Below are 23,661 nucleotides of genomic sequence, written 5' to 3'. Positions count from 1 at the left end.
CATGATATAATGATATAAATGTTGCTCAAAAATGATAAGCGACAGTTTGTGTCAAAGGCTTGTTGAATGAGGGTTGCAGGGAAATGTGGCTGCGCAGGATAACCCCACGCACTGCCCCTTTAACCAGCTCTCCTCCTCGTCTCCCACCGTGTGTCTCTTCCCCATTTCGCTGCTTTGTTTTCATTGTCGCTCCTCTGAATAATGGCTGCTCATTCTACCGAAGAACCGTTCCCTTTCCACGGGCTGCTCCCCAAAAAAGAAACCGGCGCCACGTCTTACCTCACCAGGTTCCCCGAGTACGATGGCCGAGGAGTGCTCATCGCTATCCTCGACACCGGCGTGGATCCCGGGGCCCCCGGCATGCAGGTAAACCTAACCAGCTGCCTCACGTTAGCTAGCTTCGAGGTAGCAAAGCTAAAGGCCCTACTCATTCACATAATTTGTACACGGCTAGCTAGCTTGTTAGCATGGACAAATACACACAACAACCATAACAACAATTGTATAGCTTTGTGACAACTAAAGCAACATAAAGTAATCGATGAAAAATACTTTTTTCTGTTGCCTAATAGTGTTTCGGTGCTAGACCAATTTACAGATAACCGACATAATGGTTGCCAGTTAGTTGGCACTCATGCTAGCATGTGATCCTGGCAGCTAACAGCTGAATTTTTCCGCTTCTGTCTCCTCAGTTATCACAGTTTGTCCAGTCAGATGGTTAAATTGTGTTTGGCTGTTGCGACCAGGTTCATAGAAGCTACTTCAAATATTTTACAATTGGTCAGCTGTCAGTAATGAGCCGTGACTAGCTTCATGTTAGCTGCCTAGTCACACTAGTTCAAGTAGTTAGCCTCACGGTGTTAAATTAATGAATAAACACCTGCTAATTTTTATACAGTCATGCCTCTGTAGCTAGGTTAGTTGAGGCATTATGACAGTAAATTAAGGTCAGCTACTGATTTCCAACAACATATCACCTTGCTGCATTCGTGCTTTAAAGGGCAAATATAGAATCTGACCCCTTCAGTGTGTGTAAACAAATATATATGGGAGTTAATTCACTTTTCAGGTTGGTTTGTACACGACTCAGCTTGAAGTTCAGATTCAAAGTGACAGGTTGTTGACAGGTTTTTAGTTTATGATGTCCACAGTACTCCCTGGTCAGTATCAGTAACTAAATCTGCATGTTGCATCCTGTTCAGCCTGATTTCCTAATTCATTTTGGCTTCTTTAGGTTACAACTGAGGGGAAGCCAAAGATCGTCGATATCATCGATACAACAGGCAGCGGTGACGTGAACATGACCACAGTGGCGGAACCTAAAGATGGTATAATCACTGGCCTCTCTGGTAGAATACTTAAGGTGAGTAGACACCTTTTGATATTAAGATAATAACCGCTGTCACATAAGAAATATTCTGTTGCAGTCATTGTCCTGCATGTGATATAATTTTGTTATGTGTAATGATTTCTTTAAGACTAACTACACTCTTCATTAGGACCTCACTGTACATATTTTTCTTCATATTGCTCTCTCACTGTGTCTTTTTATGTCTTCCAGATCCCTCCTGCCTGGGTCAATCCATCAGGGAAGTATCGCATTGGAGTTAAAAATGGCTATGAGTTCTTCCCTAAGGCCCTTAAAGAGAGAATACAGGTAGGAAGACATGACATTATTACTGTACTAACCATCTGGTTTTGAATTTGAACACTATGGTTGTGTTCAGTGGTAGATGTGCATGGACTGCAAGAAAACTTGCACATGGGCAGGAATTTAGAGACTGTCCTCTGCTGATAACAATTTCCCACAAATATTTTTCAGATTACACCTAACGCATCTAATAATAGGAACTTTGTAATGAATGAATGAATGAATGAATACAAATAAAAGAGTTGAAAAACTGGACTAATTGGATTCCCAGAGTTTATATTGATGCAGCCATTGCAGTGTACAATTTAACATAGATGAAAATGAAAGAAACTGGAGACTTTTTGTCATCTATTAATGTTTTTAAGACACTGTTACTTTTGTCTATTAGAAAGAGCGAAAGGAGAAGATGTGGGACCCACCACACAGATCAGCACTTGCTGAGGTCTGTCGCAAGACAGAAGAGTTTGACCTCTCTCATCCAACACCGGCACAGGTCAGACCTACGAGTTCTTGAGTACTCATCAGAGTTTGCATGCTAGTCACAGTAATGTGACATTTTTATTGCTCTGATTTCTCTCTGATGACACTCTCACACGTATTTTTCGCCCTGCTTTCTCTCTCAGATGGAGAAGTTGCAGAAGGAAGAGCTGCAGAGTCAGTCCGAGCTGTTGGCATCTCTAGAAAAGAAGTACAGCGACCCTGGTCCTGTATATGACTGTGTGCTTTGGCATGACGGTGTTACATGGAGGTACCCACATCTACTTTTTTCCTTATTATGCATGATGTTTTGGACCATTTTTCTTCACTGTCTACTCGTTACCACTTGTTACCTCTTGTTTTCTTTAGGGCTGTAGTGGACACTTCAGAGTGTGGAGAGCTGTCCCAGTGCACTGTGCTGTGCTCCTACAGAGAGACACAAGAGTATGCCACGTTAGGAAATGCTGAGATGCTTAACTACTCTGTAAATATCTATGACGAGGGAAACACACTCTGCATCGTCACCAGTGGTGGTAAGTTTTCCCTTTTTGTTTCGTCTTTTCTCATGATTCAGTCAGTAAAGACAAAAAATGTTCAGTGTAACGGATAAGGCTGCACATTGTGTAGAAGTTCACTGTGTTATCTGCAGTCTAACTTGCTTGGGTGCTGTTACAGGGGCTCATGGGACACATGTGGCAAGCATTGCAGCGGGCTACTTCCCAGAGGAACCAGAGCGCAATGGTGTGGCCCCTGGTGCCCAAATCCTGGCTCTGAAGATTGGAGACACCCGCCTCAGCACCATGGAAACAGGCACAGGACTCATCCGCGCGGTATATAGCCCAGACTCTGTCAAATATAGTAAATCTTAAACAGTTAAGCTTTATTTTTATACCTTTTTGTTTTTTCACCTATTTATTCATTATCTCTCTGTCACTTAAAGATGATCGAAGTAATCAACTACAAGTGTGACCTGGTTAACTATAGCTATGGGGAAGCCACACACTGGCCCAATTCCGGGTGAGTACGATGTAGTGGTAGCAAGGGGGTGTGTCATTGAGTGGGTTAATATTGTGTTGCACTCTTAATGCTCGCTCATTTTTGTCAATTTGTTTTTCAGGAGGATTTGTGAGGTGATCACAGAGGCTGTCCAGAAGCACAATGTGATATTCGTTTCAAGTGCAGGAAACAACGGCCCTTGCCTCTCCACAGTCGGCTGCCCGGGGGGAACCACCAGTAGTGTCATAGGTACACACGCACCGATAAAATACATATATTGATACACATATATATTAGATTAACTGGGGACACATCCAAAGTACATAGCATCTGTTCTTTAGCCTTTTCAGTCAAGCTAACACTTTGATCTATAACTTTAAATTGCATGCACTCTGTATTGTGAGGTATAAAATCACCATTGATGCACAAGGTTTATAGGCTATCCTGTTTGTTTGTTGAAGACCAGGAACAGAAACTACAATAAGTGGAACATATGTGATGGCCAATGCAATATAGAGATGTCTTAAGAAATCGTAGCAATTGTGTTCTTTAAGTCTTGAACAATGTGTTTATCATAAAAATCAAAATAGTAGTGATCGTAAAAAATCTGATACATTGTCAAGCCCAAATATGTGTGTTCTGTTTTTTATATAATTTGCGTTCATTAATTCTCCCTGCTTTGTTTTCTCCACAGGTGTTGGAGCGTATGTGACTCCAGACATGATGGTGGCAGAGTATTCCCTGAGGGAGAAGCTGCCTCCCAACCAGTACACCTGGTCGTCTAGGGGTCCCAGTACAGATGGGGCCCTAGGGGTCAGCATCAGTGCCCCTGGTGGTGCCATTGCATCTGTACCCAACTGGACTCTTCGTGGTACCCAGCTGATGAACGGCACATCCATGTCATCCCCTAATGCCTGTGGAGGCATCGCCCTAATCCTCTCAGGTGTGTCCCGGGTCATGGACTGATACTAGATGTGGGACTATATTGCATGTTTGGAAGTTTGCATGAATGCAAATCTAATGCTAATGTGTGATTTTTGTGTGACAAAGGACTGAAACAAAACGGGATCCGTCCCTCTGTCCCTGCGGTGAGGAGAGCATTGGAAAACACAGCTCTGAAGGTTGATGATATTGAAGTGTTTGCACAGGGCCATGGTATAATCCAGGTAACTTGACTGTATTTGCTGTTTTATCATGTTTTTTTTATTTTTACTGTAATACTTTGTTATTTTTGTACATTTTCTTGTGTGCCATTCAGTAATTTCCTCCCTTTCTACCTCTCAGGTGGACAGGGCATTAGACTACCTCACTCAACACGCCTCTTTACCTACGAGCCACCTTGGCTTCTCAGTAAGTGTGGGAACACAGAGAGGCATCTACCTCAGGGACCCAGGCCAAGTTCTTGCACCCTCAGATCATGGAGTTGGAATTGAACCCATCTTCCCAGAGAACACAGGTGCTGTTCATACTTAACAGCACAATCATCATGAGCATTTCTTTTGCTTGTTTTTTTTTTTTACAGCATTTTATTTTAGTGTGGATGAGTGTTTTCATTTCTTTTTACACATTTGTCTTCCCCTTTCATCCATCACAGGAAACTCTGAGCGAATCTCCTTGCAGCTACACTTGGCTCTCACATGCGCTGCCCCATGGGTCCAATGCCCCTCCCACCTAGAGCTAATGAACCAGTGTCGTCATGTTAATGTCCGCATCGATCCTGTGGGACTGAGAGAGGGAGTGCACTACACAGAGGTAGGGACAAAACAGAGTGGAGGAGGAAAAGATGAAACTGTTGTTTCTGTGTGTGTTAATGTTAATCTGATCAGTGTGAATGTCTGTTTTTTTCTTTTTCTTTTTTCTTTAGGTGTGTGGGTATGATACAGCAGCGCCTAGCTGTGGCCCACTGTTCAGAGTTCCAATCACAGTTATTATCCCTACCAAGTGAGTTCTTGTTTGTGTTTCCTTTTAATTAGAGGTTTGCATGAGTGTGTGTTTGTGTGTTTCTCACAGCTCTCTCTCTGTCTTCCATCAGAGTGATAGATAGTCGTAATCAGGAGGTGTGTTTCACAGACATCCACTTCAGACCAGGCCAGATCAGACGCCACTTCATCACTGTTCCTCAGGGAGCCTCCTGGGCAGGTCAGTGTCTCTGTGAGATGAGGGGGGAGCTTTGGTGTGTAAGTGACCCTTTCAGCAGGATGTGTGCAGGTGTTGAAAAGTCTTAAAAAGCACAGAATTCACTTCCCTGAAAAAAGGCTGTAGAAGGTATTAAAAAGTCTTAAAATTACAAAGGTCTTAAATATTTGCTCTTGCCTAACTTGTAGACGGTAACATTAGTGACATTTTTTTTTTGTATGTGGTTGCAGGTTTACTTAGTTATTTTTAATTGGTAATTCATCCCTCCGTTTCTTCTGTTTGTGTGGGTCCAGGTCACATTAATGGATTAATTATATTATCAAGAATTATTTTTATTCATAGCTGTTAAGTACTGAAAAAAACATGATATCTCAATAAATGTATGTACTTGATAAAGAACTGTAGGCCTTATATTTCATACTGGATTTCTGTTATTCTTTGACTGACTCTGGTGAAATAAGTATTAGATTGCATTCTGTGTGGCCTTAAAACAATCTTATAAAGTCTCAAATTTAATTAGTTGAGCACTACTGAAACCCTGTATCGCCAGTAGCATCATTCAAGTCTCTAAGTGTTTGTTCAAGGTATCAAATGTTGAAATTTGTTCTATTTTGAGTCACAAACGGATGATGATACATTTCAGTTTAGTAATGGTTATGTCGAGTGGTGCCTTTCATTTCTGTTTTCTTTTTTTAACATTTCGATTTATTTTAGAATTGAAACTGAAACAGTGGTATTTGGTTTGACTCATTTTGAAAGTGGTTTCTTTAGGAGGTCTTGATTGAAGATTAGTCAGTGGTGAAAGATGTGACTTTTATTTTTCTTCTAAGTGGAGATAGCTGTGCATAATCAGAATGTGACCTTTTAATTTAACTTTTTTCTCTTCTGCCTCTTCCTGTTGTCTTCCTCCACTTCTTTGTTTCACCTCTTGTTTTTTTCACCCTGTTCTTCCTGTTGTTCTGTTTCCACCTCTGGCTCGGTCTCTGTCCTGCAGAGATCACGCTGACCTCTCATTCGGGAGATGTGTCGTCAAAGTTTGTTCTCCATGCCGTGCACCTGGTCAAACAGAAAGCGTACAGAGCTAATGAATTCTACAAATTCTCTTCACTATTGGAGAGAGGCTCTCTAACTGAGGCATTTCCTGTGCTGGTATGTATATTTTATTTATAATGTATCTTTTTTTTTTTTTATGAGGACTTTGCACATAAGTCATAATGTAAACATACCAGAGTCAGCTAAAACTAAAGGTAGTTGCTATCTGTACTTCTATAGGTGCTTTTAATGGAAGTCACTTAATCTCTTAGATGCGTGCACATAAAAATGGCATAATGGACTAATGTTTGTGCTTTTGTCTCTTCTCCAGTCAGGAAGGGTTGTAGAGTTGTGCATCGCGCGCTGGTGGGCGAGTCTGGGTGACGTCACAGTGGACTACAACATCACCTTCCATGGACTGAACACGTCTCCTTCTCCCCTGCACATAGTAAGAGTTTCACCTATATGCATCTAATGGCTGCTGCTGATTTTTTTTTTTTTTTTTTTTTTTTTTTTTTTTTTTTTACAAGAGGAGGGGAGAGGACTTTATCTTTTTAGATGAAGGAGGATTTTATCAGTTATCAGAAACTAACAGTATGTATGTTAACTTGGTGATGAGGAGGAGGTTATTTTGTTAGTGTAGCGTACATTGTTATTAAGTTAGTGGGGAGGGGAGGTCTTGAGCCATCTCATATGTAAGGTAGACACACCAGAAAGTGAACTACAACCTAGACAATAATAATTTTTGACTCTCATCTGTGTCTACCTAGCATGCCTCAGAAGGAGTGACAAGTTTTGATGTGTCGTCACCTCTGAGGTACGAGGAGGTGTCCCCCACTATCACCCTCAAGTCCTGGGTCCAACCCCTCAGGTAAGTACACAAACACACATATATTTTGTTGTTTGATAACAGTTCAGGTCATTGTGTGATCCCTGTTGTTGCTGCTGTGTTTGTAGACCCTTAAGTTCAAAGATAAAAGCCTTGGGAATGAGGGATGTTCTCCCTAACAACAGACAACTCTATGAGAATGTCCTCACCTACAGCTTTCACCAGGTACTACAAGCACAACATACAAAAAAATTAAGTGATTTTTCTTTTTTCATGTGTATATAATCCTCTTTTGTTCTTTCCTCAGCCTAAGAGTGGAGAGGTAACCCCCAGCTGTCCCATGCTGTGTGAGCTGCTGTATGAGTCTGAGTTTGACAGTCAGCTCTGGATGCTGTTTGATCAGAATAAGAGACTACTGGGCTCAGGGGACGCCTACCCACACCAGGTTCGTTCAGCCACATGAAGAGCTTTCCCTTAAGACTGCATGGTTTTTCTTTCCCAGATGTTCACATATGTCTGTAGTTGTTACTTTCTTTCAGAAGGTAGGATTCAGTGCTTTTACATACACTTATGTAACCGGGTTACAGTCAGCATTTTCCAGTAAGCTGATTCCAATGTCATTTAAACAAGAAAGTGTCTGTAATCAGGGTAGGGGACTCGAGAAACATGATATCCCCTGATAAATTTCTCCTGGAGAACACAGATTTCTCTGCCATGAATACCAGCAACCAGGTTTCTAATCGGCTTTTTATAAATGCACATGTGCATGACAAAAGACTGCTGACAAGAAAAGTAAAGGCCAGTCCATGGTTTCCCGTCAAACATACATGGACAGGAACGTGCACATGAAACTAACACAAAGTAGCCTTAAGAAATCTAAATAAGTGGGTCCCCATGCCAGACACATTTGCGCTATGTGGGAAAGCTCCGCTCTGTCTCACTCTCACTATGTTGTCAGGCTGTTTCAACACACACACACATATACCAAAACAAAATGTCAGGACCTCGGGAACGAGACGGCATCTGCCACTACTACAGTTCAAATAAACAAGCAAGCCATGCTTCCAGAGTAAGCTCAGGGGCAGGGGAGAAATCTGATTACTGATCTGTTTCATGTATACACAGATTTACAGTAACCAGGTTACTGCAGTGCATGTTAACTGAACTGAAACATCTCCCCTCTGTCTGTTTGGCTTCCCAGTATTCCCTGAAGCTGGAAAAGGGGGACTACACTGTGCGTCTGCAGGTCCGTCATGAGCAGTCCAGCGAGCTGGAGCGCCTTAAGGACCTTCCATTTGTGGTTTCTCACCGTCTGTCCACCACGCTCAGTCTAGATGTCTACGAGACGCATCGAGGTGCCCTCATGGGCAAGAAGAAGGCAAACTCTTTCACCCTGTGCCCTGGTGCCACTCACCCGTTCTACGTCACAGCCCTGCCAGACGACAAGTGAGTCAAACTAGAGAGACTTTTCCTCTGTATTGTACAACCTTAAAAGGGATTTACGCTCGATACAGAAAAAACTGACCGAACAGAAGAGGTCTAACAGAAATAAAAATCTATTTTTAATTTTCTCCTAGGAAATATTCTCAGTCCTCCATGAGATATTATTGAGGAAGAAGCAGCTGTGACACTCAGTGCAACTGCAGATCAGTCAGAGTCTTATAAACTACAGGAGACAGATTAAATTTACTTTGAAATGAAGATTATATTCAGGGTAAACAGGAGAAAATTGTATCATTGATCAAATGTAAGGCAGTGCTGTATTCAATGTCTGATCATCTTTTTAGGCAAGGAAAGAGTGATGTTTACTTCCTCTTCAGTATATTTTGTTGAGGCTCTTAAACCCCAAATATTCACTGGATAAGAGAATCTTTTTTTTTTTTTTTTTTTTTGCAAAAAAATCCTCCTTGAAAATGTAGTTCTCTACATCCATGATATCAAATGTGTGATAATTTGGTCTTTATTCTTTCTGTCACTGTCTTTTTCCCTTTATGTCTCTCTCTCAGGATCCCTAAGGGGACGAGTCCAGGATGCTATCTCACAGGCTCTCTCGTTGTCCCCAAGAGCGAGTATGGCAAGAAAGCAGTGAGTGACTCTGTTCTTTGTTAATCTCTATACTTCAGAGGAGTGGTCAGTCCTGCTCCTCAGGACCCAAAGTCATTGGTGCTGGTTTTCCTTTCTGCCAAATTCTGGGACTTTTACACATTGTCGGGTGAATGCTGAACAAAACAAGTGGTAAGAGTGTGGCAGGTTGCCCTGCCCAGCCTGCCCATCCTGGTTAATGATGTAAAATCGTAGTACTTGGGGTCCCGGTGATCAGGATTAAAGACCAGTGCTCTCAGCTTTATTCTTTTTAAAATTGTGTCCGGTGTGTGTCATCACTTTCAGACCTGAGCTGATTAGTCTGGTCTGTTGCTTCTGAAATTGGTTCCCATCCTTTTCGTTAATGCATGTCATTTTTCTTTTTTCACTCATTTGCCTTTGTCCATTCTCCCAGAAAAACAATCTGTTGTTGCTCATGCCAGATCTCAATTTATTTATTGTACATTACTGACTAATATTAGAGAACCTTTTTTGGTTGCTAACATGGTTAAATTGAAATTAGTCTTAAAACTGTGAGAATTACCTGCTTCTGGACCACATTGTCTCTATTTTAAATACCTAAAATTGAGAGAAAATTTCTTCAAAAAAGCAAAGCAAAAAGAAATGATTTGCTTAAATGGTTTTATACTTTATATATTGTGTGTGTCTGTGTAGTCTATAAATATAAATAAATCACAAAAGATGGCAGTGGTTAAGAGCAAAACTACCAATGAATTGAATGAAATATCTCTAAAAGTCAACAACAAAAATTAGACATTTACTTTTATGCACACTGCAATGGCAAATGTTTTATCCCCAGAGCCTATTCTTACTCTCCTCTTGCGCTGCAAGTGCTCACCTTTTACGTCTTTGAAGAGCTGTTCATCATACATGTCTGAATATTTTTCAGCTTTTGCGTGTGTGTTTGTGGTTGAACTTCCTTTGCTCAGTGGCTCCACTGCAAAAGGACTTTGAATTGAACTTCAGAAACCATTTACAGATCAATATTGTGTCCAAGTTTTTCATGATGTTTCACATTGCATTGCTTAAGACCCTTGTTTTGTTTGAGCAATTTGAAGAATTCTGCTAATCTCATGTGAAATACTCGTATATTCCACTGACAAGTCAGTCAGATTTGTTAGATGTGAACACAAGATAAGAAAGAAGAAAGAGTTTTACCACTGTGTTGTATGTTTAAGTCTGACAGGTAGGTGACAGGCTGACTGAGTCTCTGAGTGAGGATGAAAGATAAAATGAAGAGCGAATCCTTTTTGGTGTGTTTGTGTTGTCTCTTCCTCACTGTGTGTTATTCTGACCACCAGGGGCAGGCCTCTGCAAAACGACAAGGAAAGTTTAAAAAGGTACTGGATGAGCTAAAAAAAAAAAAAAACAAAAAAAAAAACACTGTACAACAGAGCGTCCTCTGCTGTCCTACCATCTGGAAATGGCTTATTCCTTACCTTAAGATGGGATTTGTTACTTCTGCATTAATCATGTCAAAGCATGTCAATATTGCTGTATTGAAATTTACAACAGTCTAGTCATAATAGGTATTCATTTTGATATGGAGTAGTTAAAGTTTTCTGGTGGTCAGTAAAATTATTAATATATATCTAAATATCAGCATCAGTTGATAATGGGCAGTACTTGTATAACTGGGTATTTAAAAGCATTTTTCTTAACTGATTTAAATGGAGAGAACCAGAAGGAGGTGGTTGGTAGGGTGAGAACTGGCTGATTCAGAGTAGAAAAAGAGGTCATGGATTTTGTTGAATGTATTAGTTATTGGTTTTTCCTTAAACATTTTTTTTTTGTGCTCATACAGGATATTGTACCAGTGGTCTACCATTTAATTCCTGCTCCCAATAAAACAAAGAATGGAGGGAAGGAGAAGGACAAGGAAGGAGACAAAGAGAAAGATGTGAAAGACGAGTTTGCAGAAGCCATGCGAGATTTGAAGATTCAGTGGATGACAAAGTGCGTACAGTTTCTATTCTGTTTTGTTCAGCAACACATTGCTTCCTTTATTCTTTTAATTCTCTCTCAACCATGTGTCCTGTCCTCTCTTTGCTGCTCAGGTTGGACTCCAACTCCATCTATGATGAACTGATGGAAAACTACTCAGATTACCTTCCACTGCATGTGCAAAGACTGCACCAGCTGGACTCAGAGAAGGTGATAGTGCACACAAGCAAGAAAAAAGGGAAATGGAGAAAGCCCTGTCAGGAGCACGGAATTATTTTGTTCCTGAAGTTGGAGTCTAAACTATGAAAATATCTCTGCTCACAGTCATTTCTCCTTCTCCTTTTCGTATTCAGGAGCGTGTCAAACGTCTCAAGGAGGTGGTATCAGCCGCGGATATTGTCATCTCCCACATCGACCAGACGGCCTTGGCTGTTTACCTCACCATGAAGACGGACCCTCGGCCCGATGCTGCTTCTATCAAGACGTATGTCACACTGGAGAATAGAATTAAGAGTAGAAATATGAACATCATTAGAATCCTTCATCAACACATACTTAATTGATAAAAGGGGCAAGCAGAGCAGGAGCAAACATGGCTTAACTACACAAAATAACTCTTTGAATGCATGCACTGAAAATTACATTTGTGTGATATCTAACAATAATTCAGCATCTAGAATTAGATTTCCTTTAAAAATGGCCTCAACATCTGTGTTTCAGTGACATGGAGAAGCAGAAGTCGTCTCTGCTGGACGCTCTGTGTAGGAAGGGCTGCGCTCTGGCCGACCAGCTCCTGCTGCCCACCGCCTCACAGGAGGGCGCCAGTGCTGTCACCACAGGAAAAGCACCAGTAGAGGAGGAGGTTGGGGAGCAGGTGGCCAGCAGTTCTGATGACACCATTCATAACGTGGCTAAAGCCCTGACCGATACATTTTGGGAGGTGCAGAAGTGGGCGGAGCTAACTGACTCCAAGGCAAGCAAAATGTTTTTACAAAAGGCCAAAGTTATTCCATTGTAATAGAGGCAAGTTAAGTTAGTTAAAGGCTCAAGACTTTCTTACTTCCATACCTGTGTTATTCAGCCCTGAGTCCATTGCCTGCTACTGAAGACACAAATCTCTATAAAATGGGTCATGATTATATAAATTAAAATGGCTAATTACTTTCATAAGGCGGCTGGGCACAATAGGTTTAAGCAAACGTTAGTCGCCTGTTGTTTCATACACATTTGGTACAGTAGTGAGTATTTACAGCAGCAGGATGGTGTACTGTACGTGGGCCTCACCCAGTGCAACAGTGTGGATTATGGTATTTTAATAGTTTTTTTTAGCTACAAAGCTACACACACAATACTTATTGGGATTAATTCATTGATAGTTATCATGTTTTAATACCCATGTATGTTAGCTGTGAATTTTTCTCAGTTTTATAACATTGTGTAAACAGTCATTAGGACCACACTTTCTGAAGGTCGTACCTAAATCAATGTGCTTTCCCACAGTTTCTCTGGATGTACTGCATATCTCCAGAAAGCCACTTTTGTATTAATTCAGTAAATGTTACGCTAATATAGTTGGTCTTCCGACTTTTTTCCACTGTGCAGGTGTTGATGTTTTCATATAAACACGCTCTGGTGAACAAGATGTACAGCCGAGCCTTAAAATATGCCTCAAAGATGGTGGAGGAGAAACCCACCAAAGAGAACATGAAAAACTGCATCCAGGTATGAGAGACGTCTGATATCTGTTCAGTCATACATTGTTGGAGAGGAAAGAGTCAAAATATCCAGGAAATATCTTGAGTGGAATAAATTTTAAACGTTTGTGATTGAACAAATCAGAAGAACAGATGGCAAAACATCAGCTTTGTTCCATGAAAGTTATTTCCTTTTTCTTGTTTTCCAGCTTATGCGACATCTCCGATGGACACACTGCGCAACCTTCAGTGAGAACTGGCTCCCTATTATGTACCCTGCTGACTACACACCTTTCTAGGCACAGACACACACGTGCATGAGCAGCATGGCCATATATGGTCCATTACATGGCAAGTTAGACATCATGTCCCTCAGGGTCACATGGTCTATGCATCTGACCAACCAGCTGCCTCCTGAGAATTACTTTGTTTTTCAAATTCAGATGTAGGTAAACACCAAAACAAAGGATAACACTGTGTGTAAACAATTTGATGCACTCGACACCTTTTATAAGGCGTTAATCCTGTGGTGGAGCCATTCAAACCAGAGGGTGTTTAAATGTCTTGCTGACCATCACAGCTCTGCCGACCATGTAGCGTGACTGCCTCAGCTGTTTGTTTAAATATCATCGACTCAAAAAAGGTAAAGAAAATTAATGTTAAAAACTCTTGCCAAGGCTTGCTGATACTGTAGCTCAATGATATCTATGATTGGTGTTGTCCTTTATTTTGGTGTTCTCTACATATTTGGATGTTTTCACATCCACCTACCCTCCTCAGTTGTCCGGGCTCCATATCATATTAATGACCTCATTCTCTCATGTAAATACTGTAAAAGGGCCAGTGTGGGTTCCAGGGGTGCATCCCAATTCTTAAAAGAAAAAACTGTGATACTATATGGTCACTCTAAAAAGAAAAACAACACAACTTCAGTGATAAAACAGAAGAGACTCGCTGCTACGTGATGTTCGGACATACAGACATGCAGAGTCTGTTTGATCCCTGAATTATAAGGGAGGCTCGGACAGAACCTCATTTCTTTTTTCTTTGTTTATTGATCGTTTCAGCCTGTCCAGGTTGATATAGCTAAGGATTAGTCTTGTCTTGTGTTTTTAGGCTCTGACTCACATACACAGTCTCAGACCACACAACAGTGATGAGGTGCCTTTCTACATGTACCTTACCTTTTTTCTGATGGGATGAAAGATTAATTGCGAGGGTTTTGACCACAGGAAGCTGCAGAATCAATAGCGTCAGTTGGCACTCAGTCAATTCACCCATCAGCCTTTGGTGTCAAATGTGATTTTTAAAGCTCACATCAGCAGTGTGAAGTGTCCGTGCACTGTATGCAGATTCGTCAGGAATCCTCAAACGCACTGTCATGGGTTCTACTTAACCTCCAGAGGTGTTGGCCGCCCACTTCACACTGCAGTTACCTGAGCGGCACGTTTGACGACCATCAAACAGACCTCACTAACATAGCAGTTGTAAGCAGCGGTAGGATGTTCAGATCAGATTTCACTGTAAAATGTTCACACAGTAGTAGAGATGTTTCTCTGCAGCATTCAAAATGTTGCACTTGTACACAGTGTCATAAAATGATGTACATACACACGTAACATAAAGAATATTAAGATGCAATAGGTATATAATACAAATATTATTCTACTTATGTATTTTGCATATATGCATGTCTTCTAGGATGTAAGGAAAATGGTTTTATTTGGAAGCAGATTTTAGTTTGTTTCAATTTGAAAGATTTTTAATCTAGAATAAGATTTTGACTATCTACTTTCTGAGTGTGTGTTTGTGAATGATTTTATGTGTACCTGTGAGCATATTTTGTGTACATGAACAGAACTGAAATGATAGCCATTTAGAGGGTGGTTAAGCATGAGTTTTTTTCTTCAGATACCTTATTTACTTGAAAGGATGATGCCAGTGTTTTTGTATTTTTGAACTTTTTAACTTAAATGTGTAAATCTGTGGAATTCCCCTTTGAAAGAGAAAGTCTACCATTTGTTTTCAATATCATATGGAAATTAATGGGAGACAACAACTGTACAGAATGGTTGGAAAAATGTGTCTGAAAATGGTCAGCAAAAATGTCAGGTTTACATGATTTTTAGTTGAGGAGCTAGAACTTGCAAAAACACTGGTATGGTCCTTTTAAAACATCTCACCTGAATCATTTAACAGACGAGGACATGTGGCTCTTTGTTTCCTCAGCGCCATCCAAAAGAGGACCATGCTTAAGATACAAACTACATATTCAGTTTTTACCTTATTATTTTCATGATTCTTGACCTTTTTCACTTATAAATCTGTAAAACAAGCTGTGATTTCCCGTCACAGTCTGCAGTATTGTGAGTTTAACCAAAGAGAGATTTTTCCCATGTTAAGTTGGTTTAATTGTAAAGGAGGTATGAAGGCTGAAAATGCAAGTACCAGAAAAAAAAAATAAAGATGATAAAATTGGACATAATATTGAATAGAAGAAGGAAAACCACCGGTTTAGATATAATTGCTTTAATTAATGGAGTCCTCTTACCCTGATGTTTTAAGTCCTCTGACACGTAGAAGGTACTTGCTTAAGAATGTAAAAGCAGCTGCTGCCAAGCCAAGGCCTTCCGCCCTCATGGGAGTAAATAATCTTTTCTGGGATGGCCATACATACACAGCAAATCAGTGGTCACAACTCATGTTTACCCAGGGATAAGAACACCTTGCGTTTCTGTTTTTAGCTGTGATGTGTGTGCACTTTCTGCAGCAGCCTCAGCACAGGCCCCTCCACATGCGCAGGGGTTTACTGGAGTCAGTTGGGTTTTCTTTTTATTTGTCTTCATTTTTACCTTTTGCAACTTCTGTTTTCTCCCGCTTCTTCGTCCTTTTTCTCCCCTGTGTTTGGGTTTTGTTTTCAGACAGATGTTACGTTCAGGGCTCAGCTGTCAACAGTATGCGTTGCCAATGACGGTCTCTCCGAAAATGGCCTTAACTTTCACCACAGGACTGTACCGTCCATTTCTGGCACCAGACTTCTCATATCTGTTGCTCTCACTCTGCTGGTGTCAGGAAAGACTTCAGAAATGCTTCTTCTGGATGTTGAGTGTTTATATTTATAGTCATAAAATCTAGTAAATGCCAATATTTTACAGAATGTTATGAGATAAGGTTGTATGCTCTCAGTATTATTTTATACCCATTCTTCCTCGATGACATATTGGAAAGACCTGAGCTACTGTCACACAATTTTAAGTCACAAACAAGGAAAATGACACTGAATAAATATTATTTGGAAGAATTAAAGCATTCACTGGTCATCACTTGTACATACATCAAAATACAGCAAATTAGGTTTTTCAGCCACCTGATAACAGCTTCTATATTTTTTCTTGTCTTTTCTAATATGATAGAATATTATACTTCTGGACAGGAGTTTTCCCAGAAAGACAAGATAAAGTATAAGAACAAGTTAAGAGACAAAAGGTCTTCCTTCAGATTTTTATTACTGCATTAAACAAAATGTAAAAAAAACGAACAGGCATTTCATAAGTAATGCAGACACAACTAACTATAAAACTTTTAAAAATTGAAAAATGTCCATCATACTTTCACATAGCCCAGTGTGACCTATTAAAACTGCTTGTTTCATTCCAGCAACAGTTGGTTTATTTTCATATATAACAAAGGAAAACATTAATTCCTCACATCTGAACAGCTGGAAGCAGCAAGTGTTTCACATTTGTGTGCTGAAAAATGACCAATTGATCGATTATCAAAATAATTGATTCATTTTCTGTTAAAACAATTCACAGATCCACACTAAGAGCAATGATATGATTCCAATGCACAACTCTGGGACTCGTGTGGCACAGATTTGTCCTTTTCATGCTAATACAGTATTAGACCTGAATCACAGAGGGTTAAATAAAGATCATTGGCATCTCTATAAGGAACAGTGTAGGTAAATGGACGACAACGTGCTTGGTGTGATGCAAGCTGGACACATCTGTTGCACATCATATCCCCTCGTTTCCTGTCTGCCTCTGTATTATCAACTATCCTTTGAAAACAAACAATAATGTACACTGAACAAAAATATAAATGCAACCCTTTTGTTTTTGCTCCCATTTTTCATCAGTTGAAATTCTAGATCTAAGACTTTTCCTAAGCAAAGGATCTCTCTCTTAAATTTTGTTCACAAATGTGTATAAATCCATGTCAGTGAGCACTTCTCCTTTGCCAAGATAATCCGTCCACCTGACAGGTGTGCTTTGGCTGGTCACAATAGAAGGCCATCTTGAAATATGCAGTTTTAATTAGACATTTATTAAGCACTGAACTGTAGATTTCTCAAGAATCGGGGATACAGATGTGCAATTTTTGGGGGAAAGTGTCACGGATCAAAAACGAGTCAGTATCTGGTATGAATAACTTCTGTATTTTGTTCATGCAGGAGATGAAGAGAGGCTGCCTAACAACAAATCCAAACGGACACTCCACTGATATTAAGCAGAATACTATCGTCTACAAAATATAGAAGATATAGAAAACATCTTTGATGCAGGTAACACTTTCTTAAAGCAGAGCTTTTCTATTGGAATCAGGCACAAATAATGGTGACTGACGCCTCCCTACTTTTGACTGAGCCCCTTTGACTTTTCAACCAATGTTAAACACAATCACTTCAGACGGTCTGACCCCTCAGGGCCCCTGGGCCTGTACCTAGTAGGCCAGTCAGCATCAATGGATGCTTTTTCTATCTCTCAGTGTCTGCATGTTCCCATGAAGATCTTCATGTCTCCGTCTTCAGCCAGTAAACTTGTGTGAAAGGCCTTTTTAAAGTTCTCAGTGAAAGTCAGATCATTCTCCATCCTGACCTTGTTGGCCCAGATCACAGTCGTTCCTGGTCGGCAGAAATGCTTCATGGTGGCCAGGAGCTCGTCTAAGAAGTCGTGATGGTAGACCACATCAGCTGCCAGAATGTAGTCGTACCGGTAAATGGATGTAGGGTGGGTGCGCTCCAGGTCGTAGCCCCAGGATAGAACTTCCACCTCGGGTGTGTGTCTGCAAGCTTCCGGGTGTTCCTCATCACATTGGCCCTGAGGTTACTCAACACCTCCGGTAAGTCTGTGGACGTGACTGAAGCTCCTGAGGATGCAGAAACATGATGCGTGTCACTATCATCACTACAATAACAGGAAATGACTACACTGGCGTTTGTTGTGTGGTGACGCAGCTGTTGGCAGAGACAGTTAGTTGTTGTGGTTTTAGTGGGAAACTTCTCCAAATACATCCAATGCAATGCTTTTCACTGGAAGAGACAGACACTTTCATATTGTTGTTTTCATTGTGGCCTGTAATAAAGCCATAATGCTGTGCCTTGGCCATTTGTGTCTCCGCTTGTAACTTCATTACCACATGAGAATGAGAAAAGCCTAAAGGCAACTAAAAGATTACTGTAACACAATACCTATGTCATCAGTGTTTCAAGTCTGGTAAATGAATTGAGCAATATAGCTTCATGAAAGAAGATTGCACTGTACACGCTTTGGAAAACTGGTGGAAATAATGTGAAGAATCTATTATCACTAAGTGTGCTTAGGAATTTATCAATTGTACCTTGGTTGTACACAATTTCTGTGACACACAGCAAGGTAAAGCAATAGTTCAAATACACTGGTTCATGCTATATAGTGCAAGTTAACTGCAGCTTGTTTTTACAGTATGTGCACATATACTAGCTCTAGTTTTAAGATGAGATAAAACGAGCATTTACTGATCCCAGAGAGGAATTTCAGCTATTTCTGCAGCAAAAGGACAGAAATAAGTAGAAAAATAAAAACTAATAAGTTTATGAAATGAAAATAAGAATAGATATAATAGAAACAATTCAACTATTGCTGAACTATTGAAGAGCAATTAAATCCCACAGCGAGCAACACACATGCAGTACCCATGACAACGAAAAACAATACTGCCTCAAGTGGAGTGACATAGTGATGTGTTCAGTAACAGCAAGAGTAAAGTGATACCATTTACTGTATCAGCATACACCTGTGTGTATTAGTTATATTAATGCAATTTAATCTATAATGTAATAAAACAGCGTAACATATGAACATGATATAGTATAATATGATACAGTATGTATCATTACATACTGTAAAATATGTACATGTAGATATAGTATGTAATAGAAAATATAAGCTGAAATAATGTAGTAAGATAACCTGATATAGAGTATAGTACAGAATATAAAGTTTAATATACTATGAAAATAAAAAATTAATAGTAGATATCGTAGTATATTATATAATAGAATATAATAAAAGATTAATTCTGAGTTGACATTCTTTGCGTTGCGTTTGTGTTTACAGTCATGAGGACTTTAGTGACGGCTCACCAAGCAGACTGGCCACGATGGTTACCAGTCCTGTTCCTGCTCCCAGCTCCAGCACCTCCTTCCCCTGCAGGTTCACCTCATCCCTGTTGTTGTCCAGGAAAGAGCAGAGAGCCAAGGCCTGCGTGAAAAACAATGAAATGAATAACACAATGGAGGTAAGATGTTAAGATAAATGTAGCATTTTCTCCTTTTATGAGAAATACTCACCGCTGGCCACATCACTGCTCCATAGGAGTCTATGGATTCATAAATGACAATGTCCTGCCCCACATAATGGTAGACATCTTTGCCAAAGGTGCTCTGGATGCTGGAAACCCAGGCTGGTACTCGGTCCTGCTGTACAGCTTTCTGCATCAGTGACATGTGCCCTTTAAAACAAAAGTAAGTTTCCACTCAAAATCAAACACAATAAAGACAAAAATATAGATTTACAGTGAACAAACATCAACGCAACGATGATGTGGTGCAATAAAAAGATGAACATCAGAACTTTGACAGGCACAGAACATAATATTATTTTGTATGCGAACCAAATAACCTCGCTGCCATGGAAAAAGTGAGTCTCTGCCTCTTGTCCTATTAAAGTCAGACACTCTACACCAGTGGGCAAAGTACATCAGCCCTTTGGTTTCACTGAGGATTGGTAATGTTTTTGGCCTCACCGCATTTTGGCTTCATCAGATTTTGGCCTCACCATTAAGTGTCTCACATCTCACATCTCACATGTTTTTTCTCCTGCCATTGACCTTGTCAGACGCATTAAAGTCCTAAAATAGTTTTTTTCATTTAAGTAAAAGCTGCCAGAAAGCGGTGGGAGAAGATTCCAGGTCCTTTGGTAAAGGTAGCAATAGCAAACTGTGAAAATACTTCACGGTACAGAAAAGTCCTGCATTCAAAACCATTATGAGGAAATTTTACTTAAAGTATAAAAAAACAACTCGTTATGCAGAGAAGTGCTCCCAGTCAGTGTTTATATGTTGGATTCATATCATTAATTTGTATGTTGCATGAGTACTTTTACTTTTGGTACTTTAAGTATATTTTGATGCTGTTACTTTTGTACCATTTGCAGGACTTGTACTTGAAACAGAGTATTTCTACACTGTGGAATAGAAACCTTTGATATTTTCGACTGGATCAAAGTGGAGCATCGACAGTTCGACAGACATTGTAAACAGTTCTTCATTAAAATGACTTTCTACTGAAGAAGAAGTCCCTGGTGTTTGATGTGGCGGCAGATATCTCAAAACCTGAGCGAACAAAAGGAAATCTCTCTTCATCTCTTCTTGGTGAGGTGCAAGTGAGAAAATGTTTTATCTTTTTGTGATGTTGCTTCGAACACAAGGTAATGGGGTTTGTGATAAGCAGACTCGTGCGATACGTTTTGGTAGACAAATGTGCATTTCCACAGATCATGTAGATGACTCACCTGTAGTCTCTACATCACTGGCTGTGGTGTTGCAATTTGAATCATTGTTCTCTGGTTTATTCCTCTCATCCTCTTTATATTCATCATCTTTAAGGACCATTGTCGCCTCCATCTCTTCCTCTTCCTCACACTCATGCTCATGTTTTTCTTCCTCATCATCTCCTCTCTCTGCCTCTAACATGTGAGGCTCCTCTGTTACATCATCATTGTTTTCTTTACCTTCACTTTTTTGTTTATTGACACAGTGAACCTCATCCTCGTTGTGTTTTTCCTCTACAGGCTTCTCTTTGTTATTCTCATCTTCCTCTTCCTGTTTCTCTCTCAGCAGATCTTGGATTTCATCACCTTCTCCCTCTTCTTCTCTACACGTTGCCATGAAGATCTTCATGTCTCCGTCTTCAGCCAGTAAACTTGTGTGAAAGGCCTTTTTAAAGTTCTCAGTGAAAGTCAGATCATTCTCCATCCTGACCTTGTTGGCCCAGATCACAGCCGTTCCTGGTCGGCAGAAATGCTTCATGGTGGCCAGGAGCTCGTCTAAGAAGTCGTGATGGTAGACCACATCAGCTGCCAGAATGTAGTCGTACCGGTAGACGGATGTAGGGTAGGTGTGCTCCAGGTCGTAGCCCCAGGACAGAGCCGCCACCTGGGGAGTGTGTCTGCATCGGCCAGTGGTGTTCCTGCTCAGGTTGACTCTCAGGTTGCTCAGGACCTCTGGAAAGTCTGAAGCTGTCACCCATGCACCTGAGGACAGGAACAAAAAATGGATTGACGGATTATGAGACAGTGGCCTTCTGAGCACAGATATGTAAAAGGCCCCCCACCCCTCTGACTGTATCTAGGAGCACGACATCCAAACTAAAAGTTGTTTTGTGTATTTGTAAGCAATTCACTTAGTTTTTATTTGTGGTGGTTTTGTGTCTCTGTGTATATCACTGTGCATGTCATGATGGTCAATTTGCGTCTCCTTTTGTGTTTATTTGGGCTCTTTGTAGTTGTTTTGCATCCCTTTGCAGTCATTTCGTGTCTCCTTACTGTCATTTCATCTCATAGTCCTTTTGTTCCTCTCTGTAGCAATTTTGTGTGTGGCTTCGTAGTCTTTTGCATCTCTTTTTATTCATTCTGTCTCTTCGAAGTAATTTTTTGTCTCATTATGGTTCAATTTTGTGTCTCATTGTGGTAAATTTGTTTCTCTTTATAGTCATTTTCAGTCATCACTTTGTATTCAGTGTGCATCTCTTTGTTATCTTTTTATTGATTTTGACAGTTTAACAGTCGCTGCATAGAGAGGCTCTGGCCCGGTGGCTGCCTGAACCCTTCAGCCCTTGGGCCTCTGCCTGGTCGGTCTGTCCAGTAATCCGTTCATGTGTCTCTGAGAACAGGTTCATGGTGCTCTCCTCTTACATACCCAGGAGCGCCGCTACAACAGACACAAGGCCAGTTCCTGCTCCGATCTCCAGCACCGCTTTGTCCACGAGATTCAACTGCTCACGGTTAGTGTCAAGGTAGTTGCAGAGAGCCAAAGCCTGAGGACAGTCAACATTAACACGTCAATATAATATCAATATTCAACACTGTGACATTTAGTCAGTGCTTTCTTTAAGTTTTGTAATGTGTCAGTTGATTTCAGAATCAGAGTGTAGAGAATAGAGAGTATGGACAGGTATAATGGGACACACAGGTTTATGGCAAATACATGAACATAAGTTTCCAAAGCTGAAAAACACTGCTACTCACCGCTGGCCATATCATGCCTCCATACGAGTCCAGAGCCTCCTCGATGATGATCTTGTGCCCAACATAATGATACACCTCTTTATCTGTTTTGTAGTAGAAACATGGAGCCCAGGGCGGTTTTTGTTGCCTTTGAACAGCTGATTCCTCGGTTTGTGAATCATCTGAAAGATTTTTTTAAAAAAGCCTGCTCTCACATCTGTGGGGTCTGACTCACAAAGTGTAACACTGAGTGTTTCATCTTACATTTTTCCTTCTCTTTATCTTCTTCATCTCCACCTTCCTCCTCCTCCTCTACTTCTTCTTCTCCCCCCTCTCCGCTTCTCATACAGTTGGTTTCCTCCACAGAGTGACTGGACAGAGTATCCATATAAAATGCTCTGTAGACTTGGACAAACTGACATTATCAGTTATGCAAGAAAGAAGTAGAGAATACATCTAGTGCATTTGAAATTGAGCTTCATTAGACATTTTTTTCATGTAATATGTGCTTTTTTTTTCTTTATTAACTTACCTATGTTTCTAATTTCTTTCCATAATTTAACTGTTGATAGACAAGTCTGGGAGAATACAGCCCTTCAATGTGACATTTTTAAGCGGAGCACAGTAGATATGAAAAAACTCACTTTAAATTTTTTTTAAAGATTATTTTTAGTCAGAGAACATGGAAGACACTTTCCCAAATCCTAACATACAATCCAAATTTCTGTTAAAAAAAAAAAAAAAGTAATTCCCCCATAACTTTTACAAATATAGTGAAAAACCTCAAGTCAGCCACCCTACCTGTGACCTTTGACCTGCTGCTGCTTTATTTTCCAGTGCAAGATCTCTGGAGCAATACGACTGCATCCGGAGACCTCTGAGTGCGAGATTTTAGAGACTCAGCATCCTGCTGGACCCACCCATCATCATCACAAGGGCATAGGGGTATTTTTAGAGCCATGCCCATGAGAAATCAACACAAGAGGGATAGAAGCACACGTAGATTCAAACACACACATACACAGACACACACACACACACACACACACACACACACACACACACACACACACACACACACACACACACACAACAATAACAGAGATGAGTCAGAGAGAAAACCAAAAGCAGTGAGAATGGCAGGAATGCCATGAGACCAACAGCCATGGATTTCCGCTGAAGCCTCCACGGTCTGCAACCTCACACTGGATACAGCCTGATATGGATATAATATGAAGGAATACCTGTAAA

General features: G+C 40.5%; 2 protein-coding genes across 3 annotated transcripts; one reads left to right on the top strand and one right to left on the bottom strand.

The window, feature by feature from the left end:
- Positions 1–119: 119 nt before the first annotated feature.
- tpp2 (tripeptidyl peptidase 2) lies at positions 120–16,168 on the top strand. 2 transcript variants are annotated; one of them, XM_023424299.2, is made up of 29 exons: positions 120–366; positions 1,235–1,363; positions 1,562–1,657; positions 2,040–2,144; positions 2,275–2,399; positions 2,498–2,661; positions 2,804–2,958; positions 3,069–3,145; positions 3,246–3,373; positions 3,819–4,067; positions 4,175–4,290; positions 4,409–4,580; positions 4,719–4,876; positions 4,989–5,065; positions 5,157–5,263; positions 6,255–6,409; positions 6,624–6,740; positions 7,063–7,163; positions 7,250–7,346; positions 7,429–7,566; positions 8,323–8,567; positions 9,128–9,206; positions 10,526–10,564; positions 11,029–11,180; positions 11,282–11,378; positions 11,522–11,652; positions 11,889–12,141; positions 12,771–12,890; positions 13,072–16,168. In XM_023424299.2, the coding sequence occupies exons 1-29, from the start codon at positions 202–204 to the stop codon at positions 13,159–13,161; spliced, it is 3,837 nt and encodes a 1,278-aa protein (XP_023280067.1). In that variant the 5' UTR covers positions 120–201; the 3' UTR covers positions 13,162–16,168. The 2 variants fall into 2 exon arrangements, with proteins under 2 accessions (XP_023280067.1, XP_023280068.1); XM_023424300.2 differs by lacking the exon at positions 10,526–10,564 and having other exon boundaries at positions 121–366.
- A 183-nt stretch (positions 16,169–16,351) lies between these two features.
- mettl21ca (methyltransferase 21C, AARS1 lysine a) lies at positions 16,352–23,311 on the bottom strand. The gene is given in 9 exon segments (XM_087178766.1): positions 16,352–17,936; positions 17,939–18,013; positions 19,269–19,386; positions 19,476–19,636; positions 20,698–21,438; positions 22,103–22,220; positions 22,432–22,592; positions 22,675–22,815; positions 23,212–23,311. Coding segments are annotated over 8 exon segments (1,806 nt in total). The 5' UTR covers positions 22,799–22,815; positions 23,212–23,311; the 3' UTR covers positions 16,352–17,628.
- Between the last annotated feature and the right edge of the window lie 350 nt (positions 23,312–23,661).

Source organism: Seriola lalandi, unplaced genomic scaffold, assembly GCF_002814215.2.
Source record: "Seriola lalandi dorsalis isolate HSWRI2012SDOR001 ecotype SW California unplaced genomic scaffold, Sedor1 jcf7180002054735, whole genome shotgun sequence".
NCBI lineage: Eukaryota > Metazoa > Chordata > Actinopteri > Carangiformes > Carangidae > Seriola > Seriola lalandi.
This window is presented reverse-complemented; position numbering and strand designations above follow the sequence as displayed.

Coding starts and splice junctions, on each gene's coding strand:
- tpp2 (XM_023424299.2), top strand. CDS start 202: ATGGCTGCTCATTCTACCGAAGAACCGTTCCCTTTCCACGGGCTGCTC. Junction 7,347..7,428: donor TCACCTACAGCTTTCACCAG/GTACTACAAGCA, acceptor TTCTTTCCTCAG/CCTAAGAGTGGAGAGGTAAC. Junction 7,567..8,322: donor GGGACGCCTACCCACACCAG/GTTCGTTCAGCC, acceptor TTGGCTTCCCAG/TATTCCCTGAAGCTGGAAAA.